At 50.6% G+C, this 11,762-nt stretch overlaps 1 protein-coding gene across 7 annotated transcripts in view; it reads right to left on the minus strand.

Annotated features, from left to right (window-relative positions):
- MINPP1 (multiple inositol-polyphosphate phosphatase 1) overlaps positions 1 to 2,461 on the minus strand; it is an 88,183-nt gene extending 85,722 nt beyond the window's left edge. For 4 of the 7 annotated variants that reach the window (XM_060187545.1, XM_060187645.1, XM_060187589.1 and 1 more), the window contains exon 1: positions 1,832 to 2,461. In XM_060187545.1, the coding sequence (XP_060043528.1) occupies positions 1,832 to 2,402 (571 nt within the window). In that variant the 5' untranslated portion in view covers positions 2,403 to 2,461. The remainder of the gene's footprint in view (positions 1 to 1,831) is intronic. The other 3 variants (XM_060187763.1, XM_060187709.1, XM_060187410.1) reach the window with 1 other exon arrangement.
- Between the last annotated feature and the right edge of the window lie 9,301 nt (positions 2,462 to 11,762).

Here is an 11,762-nt window from a genome sequence, read left to right on the forward strand (position 1 = left end):
GAACGAGTAGGGCCGGGCAGGGGCGAGTAGGGCCGGGCAGGGGCCGAGCAGGGATCCGGCAGGGTCGGGCAGGGTCGAGCAGGGCCGGGCAGGGGCCGGGCGGGGTGGGCGCGAGGCGGCAACGCCGAGTAGGGGCGAGCAGGGCCGGGCAGGGGCCAGGCGGGGCGGGCGCAAGGCGGCAGGGGCGAGTAGGGGCGAGTAGGGCCGGGCCGGGCGGGCGCGAGGCGGCGGGGCCGAGTAGGGGCGAGTAGGGGCGAGCAGGGCCGGGCAGGGCGCGAGGCGGCGGGGCCGAGTAGGGGCGAGCAGGGGCCGGGCGGGGCGGGCGCGTGGCGGCAGGGCCGAGTAGGGCCGGGCAGGAGCAGGTAAGGCCCGGCAGGAGTGGGTAAGGCCGGGCAGGGGCGAGCAGGGCTGGGCAGGGGCCGAGCAGGGGCGAGTAGGGCCGGGCAGGGGCGAGTAGGGCCGGGCAGGGGCGGGCGCGAGGCGGCGGGGCCGAGTAGGGGCGAGCAGGGCCGGGCAGGGCTGAGTAGGGGCGAGCAGGGCCGGGCAGGGCCGAGTAGGGGCGAGCAGGGCTGAGTAGGGGCGAGCAGGGCCGGGCAGGGGCCGGGCCGGGCGGGCGCGAGGCGGCGGGGCCGAGTAGGGGCGAGTAGGGGCGAGCAGGGCCGGGCAGGGGCCGGGCCGGGCGCGAGGCGGCGGGGCCGAGTAGGGGCGAGCAGGGGCCGGGCGGGGCGGGCGCGTGGCGGCAGGGCCGAGTAGGGCCGGGCAGGAGCAGGTAAGGCCCGGCAGGAGTGGGTAAGGCCGGGCAGGGGCGAGCAGGGCTGGGCAGGGGCCGGGCAGGGGCGAGTAGGGCCGGGCAGGGGCGAGTAGGGCCGGGCAGGGGCGGGCGCGAGGCAGCGGGGCCGAGTAGGGGCGAGCAGGGCCGGGCAGGGCTGAGTAGGGGCGAGCAGGGCCGAGTAGGGGCGAGCAGGGCTGAGTAGGGGCGAGCAGGGCCGGGCAGGGGTCGGGCCGGGCGGGCGCGAGGCGGCGGGGCCGAGTAGGGGCGAGTAGGGGCGAGCAGGGCCGAGCAGGGCCGAGTAGGGGCGAGCAGGGCCGGGCAGGCGCATGGCGGCGGGGCCGAGTAGGGGCGAGCAGGGCAGAGCAGGGCAGGGCCAGGCAGGGCCGGGCGGGGCCGGGCAGGGGCGAGCAGGGCCAAGCAGGCCGGGCAGGGCAGAGTATGGGCGAGCAGGGCCGGGCAGGCGCATGGCGGCGGGGCCGAGTAGGGGCGAGCAGGGCCGAGCAGGGCCGGGCAGGCCGGGCAGGGCCGAGTAGGGGCGAGCAGGGCAGAGCAGGGCAGGGCCGGGCAGGGCCGGGCAGGGGCGAGCAGGGCCGAGCAGGGCCGGGCGGGGCGGGCGCGAGGCGGCAGGGCCGAGTAGGGCCGGGCAGGAGCGGGTAAGGCCAGGCAGGGGCAAGTAGGGCCGGGCAGGGCGGGCGCGCATGGCGGCGGGGGCGAGTAGGGCCGGGCAGGCCGGGCAGGGGCTGGGCGGGGGCGTGGCGCCGGGGGCGAGCAGGAGCGGGTAAGGCCGGGCGGGGCGGGCAGGAGTAGGTAAGGCCGGGCGGGGCGGGCGCGAGGCAGCGGGGCCGAGTAGGGGCGAGTAAGGCCGAGCAGGGCCGGGCAGGGGCGGGCGCGAGGCGGCGGGGCCGAGTAGGGCCGAGCAGGGCCGGGCAGGGGCGGGGCCGGGCGGGGCGGGCGCGGGGCGGCGGGGCCGAGTAGGGGGCGAGCAGGGCCGAGCAGGGCCGAGCAGGGCCGGGCAGGGGCGGGGCCGGGCAGGGGCGGGCGCGGGGCGGCGGGGCTCACCCGCCGGGCCGGGCGCGGGCTCCCCGGGGTGGTGGTGCCGCCACAGGCCCTGCAGGAAGGCGACGCCGCTGTCCACGCAGCGCGGCTTGGAGCTGCTGAGCGCCCGCAGGCGGCCGGCGTGGCGGCGGCCGAGCAGCGCGGGGAAGAGGCGGGCGAGGCGTCCCGCCAGGCGCCGCATGTCCTGCCGGCCGCGCTCCACCAGCTGCCCGTCCGCGCCGGGGCGGCTCCACTCGGGCTCGGGCTCGGGCTCGGCGTCCGGGCGGCGCACCAGCGCCTGCAGCTGCCGCAGCCGGGCGACCTGCCGCGCCGTGGGCAGCCGGGTGCCGTGGCGGATCAGCGCCACCAGCTGCAGCGGCCGGCAGGCCTCGCCCAGCAGCCGCGGGTCCCGCCGCAGCCCCGGCTCCGCGTCCTCGTAGCGCGTCTTGGTGCCGAAGTAGGGGCTGAGCGGCGACGCCGCGGGCTCGGGCGGCTCGGGCGGCGACCCCCGCGACAGCGACGAGAGCAGCGCCGCCGCCACGACCGCGGCCCGCGCCACCGAGCCGCCGGGGAGGCGGCGGGCGCTGCGGAGCATGGCGGGGCCCAGCCCGCCCACGGCGACTCCCGGCCGCCGGCGCCCGCTTCCGGATCCGGCGGAAGTGGGTGCGGAGTGGGCGTGTCTGCGGGGCGCTTCCGGTCTGAGCCCCTGGGAGACGCTCCACGCCTGCGCTCTGCCGGCGAGGGGCGGGGCGGGGCGGGGTTCCTGGGCTGCTTACCTCGTTCGGCTTTGTTTTTATTTTGTCTTGTTTTATTTATTATTTTATTTCACCATATTTTATTATTTTATTTCATCTTATTAATGTATTTCTTCTTATTTTATTATTTTATTTCATCTTATTTAATTTATTTTATTTCATTTCATCTTATTTTATTATTTTATTTCATCTTATTAATTTATTTCTTCTTATTTTATTATTTCATTTCATCTTATTTTATTATTTTATTTCATCTTATTAATTTATTTCTTCTTATTTTATTATTTTATTTCATCTTATTTTATTATTTTATTTCATCTTATTCATTTATTTCTTATTTTATTATTTTATTTCATCTTATTTTATTTATTTTATTGTTTTATTTCATCTTATTTTATTTATTATTTTATTTCATCTTATTAATTTTATTATTTTATTTCATTTTATTTTATTTCATCTTATTTTATTTATGTTATTATTTTATTTCATCTTATTAATTTTATTTCTTCTTATTTTATTTCTTCTTATTTTATTTCATCTTATTTTATTTATGTTATTATTTTATTTCTTCTTATTTTATTATTTTATTTCACATTTTATTTATTTTATTATTTTATTTCATCTTATTTATTTTATTATTTTATTTCATCTTATTTTATTATTTTGTTATATTTATTTTATTATTTTATTTCATCTTATTAATTTATTTCTTTTATTATTTTATTTCATCTTATTTTATTATTTTGTTATATTTATTTTATTATTTTATTTCATCTTATTAATTTATTTCTTCTTATTTTATTATTTTATTTCATCTGATTTTATTTATTTTATTTCATCTTATTATTTTATTTGTTCTTATTTTATTATTTTATTTCATCTTATTTTACTATTTTATTTCACTTTATTTTATTATGTTATTTCATCTGATTTTATTTATTTTATTTCATCTGATTTTATTTATTTTATTATTTCATTTATTTTGTTTTTATAATATGTATTTTAATATTTTCTTTTTTCCCTTTTTTATAGTTATTTATTTTTCCCTTTTGTTGCCCTCGTTGTTTTTCATTGTTGTTGTAGTTCTTGTTGTTATTGCTGTCCTTGTTAGGACGGAGAGACATGGAGAGAGGAGGGGAAGACAGAGAGGGGGAGAGAAAGACAGACACCTGCAGACCTGCTTCACCATCTGTGAAGCGACTCCCCTGCAGGTGGGGAGCCGGGGGCTCGAACCCAGATCCTTTCGCCGGTCATTATGCTTTGGCGCTTAACCCGCTGCGCCACTGCCCGACTCCATAACATTTTTTATACTATTGTATTTTGTGGTATTTTAAAATTTTATTTCATCTTAATTTCTTTGAGTGATTTAATAATGACCCACAAGATGATAAGGTGTCAGGAGTCTAATTCCACGCCGTTCCCTCCCATCCCCTCTGCTGGAAACCTCAGTGTTTCTCCCCAACCTTGTGAATTTGGGTTGATTCACTTTACTTTTAAATCCGTTTGATTTTGATCAGTGGTGTAGCGATTACTAACAAGATTATAAAGCATCCAGTGTACATAAAGCTGTTGATTTATTTATTTTTTAATTAAATTTTTTTAGTATATTTATTGTATAGACCGCCAGAAATCGAGAGGAAGAGAGAGATAGTGAGAGAGACAGAGAGACACCTGCTGCCCTGCTTCACCACTCGTGAAGCTTTTCCCCTGCAGGTGGGGACCTGAGGCTTGAACCTGGGCTTTTTGCACACTGTAACGCGTGCCCTCAACCAGGTGAGGCACCAGCTGACCCTAGGCTATTGATGTAGCAATGACAGAAGCCAGACCTTCCACCTCTGCACCCCATAATGACCCTGGGTCCATACTCCCAGAGGGATAGAGAATAGGAAAGCTGTCAGGGGAGGGATGGGATACGGAGTTCTGGTGGTGGGAATTGTGTGGAGTTGTACCCCTCTTATCCTTTGGTCTTTGTCAGTGTTTCCTTTTTATGAATAAAAATAAAAAATAAACAAATTTTACAAAGAGTGGAAAAAAAAATGGAGACTCACAAACCCTTGTGCCCACATGCCCTGATGCCCTAAGTATTTCAGCCACTTGAACTTAAAAATAGGTAATATTCAGTAAGGCAGAGAAGAATGTGGAAAGAAACTGAGTTCACAGGAAACTTGAACTCCAGAGTCTTTGAGTATCTGGACTCGGCCTAGCAGAGGTGACATCAGCAAGAGCTGGGCACCCCGAGAGTGCTGGCGGGTTGATCCCTAAAGCTTACCGAGTATTTTAAGGGCAGCAATCTTGATAAAGCAGCAGCCTTGAGTCGTGACCCAGGAGGTGTCCTCCCTTCTGAAGCCTGAGCTAAGCCCTGTAGAGCACAAATGTCCCCTCCCACCGCACAAGCCAAAATTCATCTATGTAATCACATAGGCCAGCCGGCAGCTTGGTCTTTTTGGTAGATCAGAATGGGTCTGACTCCCGAAAATCTCGAATCTCTGTAACACCTTGGCTAATTATCCTCGTGGTCACTTTATGTTGTTTTGTGTATTTATGGAAACCAATTAACTCGAGTCATTTTGACATCAAACCCAGAGAACAAATGTTAAAGATTTGCAACACCTACCTGTCTGTGACGAGTTAAAAAGCCGGACACAATGGGACGAGGGTAAGATTTGGATCCAGATTGCAAGCTTAGCCTCTCTCATTAGCTTGAGTAAGAAATTTTCCTGAGTTCTCGGAGCCTTATTTGCTTATCTGAAAATCTGGCGTGTTAGGACCTACCTTGCAGGGTTACTGTGAGTCAGAAGTGCTCATTTGGAGCAGTGCCCGTACAGTATGACCTGTGAGTGGTCTTTGATTTCTGTTCAGTAGTGTTATCTCTGCACTAAGATGTGTAGCACTCTCAAGACTGTACAGTAGAAACTTGATTCTGCTGAACATTGAAGTGAATGACTGTCATGGACAAGCTATACACCGAAAAGAATTTCCTGACTTTTCTAATAATGAAAAGATAATATGCTCATGTCATTGAAAAGAAGTGCAGTGAATCCCTTTACAAAATTTAAAGAAGGAAGCAAGACCCTATTCATATTTTCTTCTTTTTCTTCTTCTTCCTCTTCTCCTTCTTCCTCTTCTCCTTCTTCTTCTTCTTCTTCTTCTTCTTCTTCTTCTTCTTCTTCTTCTTCTTCTTCTTCTTCTTCTTTTAATTCTCTGTACCTGGGTCTCATCCATGCATTATTCCATTGAAGCTGGCCTGACCTTTTTCTTTTTTTTTCTTTTTTTATTATTATTATTTTAAAATATTTATTTTATTTATTTATTCTCTTTTGTTGCCCTTGTTGTTTTATTGTTGTAGTTATTATTGTTGTTGGATAGGACAGAGAGAAATGGAGAGAGAAGGGTGTTGCTGAGGACTTATTCTGATGCAGTCTCCGCCCCCAGGTTTTTCTATGCCCCGCTAAATCTTAGAGTGCCCCCTTTCAACCAATCCTGGCTCTGCCCCCAGGTTTTTCTATGCCCCGCTAAATCCTAGAGTGCCCCCTTTCAACCAATCCTGGCCCTACACGTCACCCCTGGTTGTCACCCAATAAAAAGCCCCCTCACCCCTCCCCTCGCTCTCTCTGGGCTCTCGGCTCTCCCTCTCTGAGGTCTCGCTCCCTGCTCTCCCCCCGTGGTCGGCCATTGCTGGCTGGCTCCACGTGGTCTGAACCAAACCTCCCCCCCCATCCTATAATAAAGATCTGTGTACCCCTTTGCTCTGGACGTCCGCTCTCTTCTCCGCGGTGCAGCCCGACACCAGACCACCTCAACAACATCTGGCGCCCATCGTGTTCCGTACCCACACCACGCCCGGCCTGAGGTCTCTGAAACCGCCCAGACACAGGTAAGTGGCATCCGCCCACTTCTGTGGCCCCGCGTTTCCCTCCACTATGGGAAATTTCTCGTTTTATGAGGAGGTGTCCCAGTCATTATTTCTTGACCTGGGACAGATTCCCGCTGTCATAAAAGGTTTAATTTTCGCTACCCCTTGGATTTTTTTAACTGTGGTCGCCACTTTCAAGATATGTAAAACGTGGTATGCCATAAGGATAAGTGACCTTGAGGCTGAGGTACGAGAGTTAAATCACATGTGCTTAAGACTTAGACATCCTAAGCGATCAGCGGCTAAACCCAAGAATTCCATTCCCACAGACACGCACACGTGTTCGGACGCTCCTCCTCTGACCCCACCCCCTTCCGCCGTTCAGGTTTCAGCTCCGCCTGCGTTCCTGAACCCTGCCCCTTCCGTCCCGGTTTCAGCTTCCGTTTCAGCTCCGCCTGAGGCGCCTGCGTTCCTGAACCCCGCCCCTTCCATCCCGGTTTCAGCTCCGCCTGCGTTCCTGAACCCTGCCCCTTCCGTCCCGGTTTCAGCTTCGCCCACGGCCCCTGCCTCCGCGGTTTCAACTCTGCCTGCAGCTTCTGCGTTCCTGAACCCCGCCCCTGCCCCTGCTGTCCCAGTTTCAGCTCCGCCTGAGGCTTCCTCGTCCCTGACCCCGCCCCCTGCTGATACATCACCATTAAGAGATCTAGTGGCTGAGATATGAGACCTAAAGGATATTTTTTCAGCATTTAAGGATTTTAAACCATGTGCAGTCCACCCCGGGAGCTCCGTCCCCGTAGATATGTGTTTCGTCTCCCCTGCAGCCACTACAGCAGTTTCTACTGAACTTTCCACTTCTGTAGCTCCCTCTCCCGCGCCACCGGACCAAATCCACACATTCCCGGTAAACTTGGCCCCTTCTAAACAAAACCCTCAGCCGTGGCAGCCATATTCCTCGAAAGAACTTGGAACGCTCAGGCAAGCAGTCAGGGAGGACGGTATGCACTCTCCATGGACCAAGTCCGTTTTGAGAAGCTTTTACCAGCATTTAAATACACCACAAGACTGGAAAGAACTGGCTCGTGCTGCACTCCCAGACCCTCTCTATCTTCAGTGGCAGGCATGTTTCCGCGATGAGTGCTCTAGGCAATCGCAGGAAAATAGTAACAAACAGATAGAATGGAATTCTGATGCTTTGTTTGGAGCAGGAGCTTATGAATCTGGAGCTCAGCAGGCAGAAGCCAGGTTTCCAACTGGTTATTTTGAACAGGTACGCATCTGTGCAACACAAGCATGGGAAAGGGTGACCACACCTGATGTAGATCCATCAGCTCCCATTAACTCTTTTCACCAAGGCTCTGATGAGTCATTGGCGAGCTTCATCTCAAGGGTGAAGAGAAGCTTAGAGAGAAAGGTTTATAATCCTGACGTCCGCACACTACTCCTGCGCTCTATTGTCTGGGAAGGCATGACACCACAATTCCGTCAGGTATGCCTTAATCTTAAACACCTACACCCAGATAATTGGATTCTAGCGACACAGGAGCTTACATCAGGCAATTATGGGACACCCGCTACGACGCAGGTCTATGCAGTTGCCCCACGTAAGCAAAACGGGGCCTGCTTTCAGTGCGGTCGCCAAGGACATTGGCGTAACCAATGTCCTGATAAGTTGCGACCACGCCTCCAGTCAGGGAAACCACGCCTCCAGCCAGAGCAACCCCGCTTTCAGTCAGGGAGCCAGAGACCACGTACTGTTTGTCCAAAATGTCGTAAGGGGTTTCATTGGAAGAGAGATTGTTGGTCCCAATTTCATAAAGATGGTTCGCCCCTGAATGGTACAAATTCGGGGCCTGAGATTTTGTGGACCACTTCTGTTTTAGAACAAGGTCACCCTTCTATGACAGTAAAGATTGGCAATATTCCTTTTAAATTTTTGATTGACACGGGGGCAGCAAAGACGATTTTAAGGCAAGAAGAGGTTCCCCAAGATTGGGAACTCATCCCTGGACCCAGTTTACATGGAATAGGAGGGATGACAAGAGCATTTTGCACACGAGACTCGCTTATGTGGGAAGACCCAGAAGGTTCTACTGGACACTTCCGCCCTTTGGTAGCTAATATTAGCACCAACTTACTGGGCAGGGATCTTCTGGAATGTCTTAATGTTAGGATATCCACAGACGCCTCTGCAGAGCGTAAAACTCATTCCCGCGATACCAGGTCTATTCAGCACCCCCAATACTAAATGCCACTGTTCGTAGCCAAACACCCCGCTTAAGCTAGCTTTCTAATGAGCCTGTCTGGGTGGAACAGTGGCCTTTACCTAGGGATAAGCTAAAAATTTTAAAAGAGCTCGTCCGAGAGCAGTTGTCCTTGGGACACATTCGTCATTCTCGAAGCCCATGGAATACTCCTGTCTTTGTGATTAAAAAGCGCTCGGGAAAATGGCGCCTCCTTCAAGATCTCCGTGCAGTAAATAAAACCATGTAGGTCTGGGGCTCCCCCCAAAGGGGTTTGCCTCTTGCTTCTGCAATTCACACGGGAATTCCAATCATAGCTATTGATATACAAGATTGTTTTTTCTCTATCCCCTTGCATCCGCGAGATTGTAAACGTTTTGCCTTCTCTGTTCCGTCTATTAATAATGCCAGCCCCGCTGACAGATTTGAATGGGTGGTGCTGCCCCAGGGTATGGCCAATAGTCCTACAATTTGTCAGGAGGCTGTTAAATCTGCCCTTGTCCCATATATTCATAAGGGCCTTAATATTTTTCATTATACAGATGATATTTTAATATGGGGAAAATCAGATACAGATCTCTATGCCTTACGTGATTTTCTCATTCCTGCATTAAAGAAAAGCGGCCTTAATGTAGCCCCTGAGAAGATATAGCTAATCCCTCCAATATCCTTCCTAGGTTCAGAGATTTCTCTAACGCAAATTCGTCCCTTAAAACCTAATGTTACCTTCCCTTCTAACCTTACTCTTGCTTCTTTACAAAGTTTTCTAGGAAATTTAAATTGGCTTAGGCAGTATCTCTATCTGCCCACAAGCTGCCTCCAACCACTGTTTGACCTGTTGAAAGGAAACAAACAGCCCTCTTCAAAACGTAAGTTAACTCCCGAGGCCTCCTTGGCACTGGAAAGGGTTAACCAGGCCCTCCAGGACATGCACCTTGTTCGATTCTCCCCCTCCTCTCCAGTAAACCTCCTAATCTTCAACTCCACCCCCACAGTAGTAGGGGCACTGTGGCAAGACCATGGGGTTCTCAAATGGCTTCACACGCCAGTAGGAGGAGCTCCAAGACTCCTCACTGAGATAGACGCGTTAGCATTCATGGTTCGCCAAGGGAGAAATAGGTCTGTGCAGGTCTTAGGGAAAGAACCGGATTTAATCATTCTGCCCTTTTCTCTCACAGATACAGAGTGGCTTATACGCCATCATTCCCGCTTTGCCATAAGCTTCGTGGGGTTTCCAGGACAAATAGATAACCATTTTCCTTCTAATAAATTGATAGCTTCTTTACCTCTTCTGCCTCTACTAGCACCTAAACTTTTCTCTCGGGATCCCATTCCCTCTGCTCCTACAATCTTTACTGATGGCGGAAAAAGGGGAGCTGCTGCCCTTATATATTACCCAGACAAACAATCTCCTAAACCTCTCTTTACTGAGCTTCCTGATAATTCCCCTCAGTACAAAGAACTTTATGCTGTTTTTCTTGCACTAAAAGCTGTACCAGAATCCTTCAACCTTTTTTCTGACAGTGTGTATACTGTTAACTTACTTCCATGGCTTGCTCGTTCGTATGTGAAAATTGATGACAACCCACTTTCCCCTCTCTTGATTCAAATCGCCTCTATGCTCTGTTCTCGAACCCAACCACTGTATATTCAACACCTTCGTTCCCACAGCCCTCTTCCTGGTTCCCTGTCCGAAGGGAATGCCGCAGTTGACCGCCTTGCCTCCACAGGAACTTTCCCAGTCTCTGTCTCTGATCCTGCTAATTTTCACTCTCTAACCCATGTTAATCTTAAAGGCCTTCAAGCTCGATTCCCTGATGTTCCTGCACCACAGTTAAAACATATCCTTGCTACATGCTCTTCTTGTGCAAATCTCATAAAGACACCTGCTATCCAGACCCTTGGGGTTAACCCCCGAGGTTTAAAAGCTAATGCTATTTGGCAAATTGATGTCACCCACATACCAAACTTTGGCAAACAAAAATATGTGTTTGTCTCAATTGATACCTTTTCTAAATTTATGTGGGCTACAGCTCAGACAGGAGAAAGTGCTAAAAAGCTTGTAAGCCATATGCTCTCTTGTTTTGCCGTTATGGGGGTCCCATTACTTTTGAAAACAGACAATGCACCTATGTTTTCAAGCAAACAATTTAAAGATTTTTGTTCCCTCTGGAATATTACTCATACCACGGGCATTCCCTACAATCCACAGGGACAAGGCATTGTCGAAAGGGCCCATCAAACACTGAAGGCTCAACTAAATAAAGATAAAGGAGGAACATATCCCCCCAATATCCAGCTAGCAAAAGCCTTAACTACGTTAAATCTCTTTAATATTTACAATAACTCAGCCTTACCCCCTATTATTCTTCACTGGCAAACACCATCTACCCTCCCATCTATTAAGGTGAAATGGAGAGACCCACTCGATAAAGTTTGGAAAGGGCCTGACCCATTATTGACCATGGGAAGGGGTTTCGCATGCATTTTCCCTCAAAATTTCTCTAAACCTGTCTGGGTTCCTGCCCGCCATGTCCGACAATACCCGCAGGATGGCGCTGTTATTCCTGAAGAACAAGAAATACTACAAGAGGACCAGATGCAGGATACATCCCAGGACCCGTAATACGACATGGCAGAACCTGCAAATCTGGCTCACAGAGACCTCTCTCCTACCCTTTCCCTGTATGTCTTATGTTATAACTGGCCAGTTGTTTTTGTGAATGAGTGTGTTAAATGACAAAATTTTTTTTTCTTTTTTTTTGCATGACCCATCTGCTTGGAGTACTCTAAAAGGTTATTGGCCTTATATAAAAATGCTGGACGCAGCCAAAGTTTCTGGAGACGTCCAGAAACATTCCAAAAAATTTTTTTTCTTTCTCCCTCTTTTGAATTTTATATATAGTATTGGTATATATGTAAGTGTTTAGTCTTAAACTGTGTGACTAATGACAGATTTAAAATTGTTTTTAAATAATGTGTTTTTATAACAAAAGTTCTTTTTCCTCCAGTTTGTTATAACTAAATGTTTATGGGTATGTCTCAAGTTTGGTAACACTAACTTAACGGTCAGAAGTGTAACCCTACAGCTACACTTTTACCAGACA

The sequence above is a fragment of the Erinaceus europaeus genome, chromosome 1, assembly GCF_950295315.1.
Source record: "Erinaceus europaeus chromosome 1, mEriEur2.1, whole genome shotgun sequence".
NCBI lineage: Eukaryota > Metazoa > Chordata > Mammalia > Eulipotyphla > Erinaceidae > Erinaceus > Erinaceus europaeus.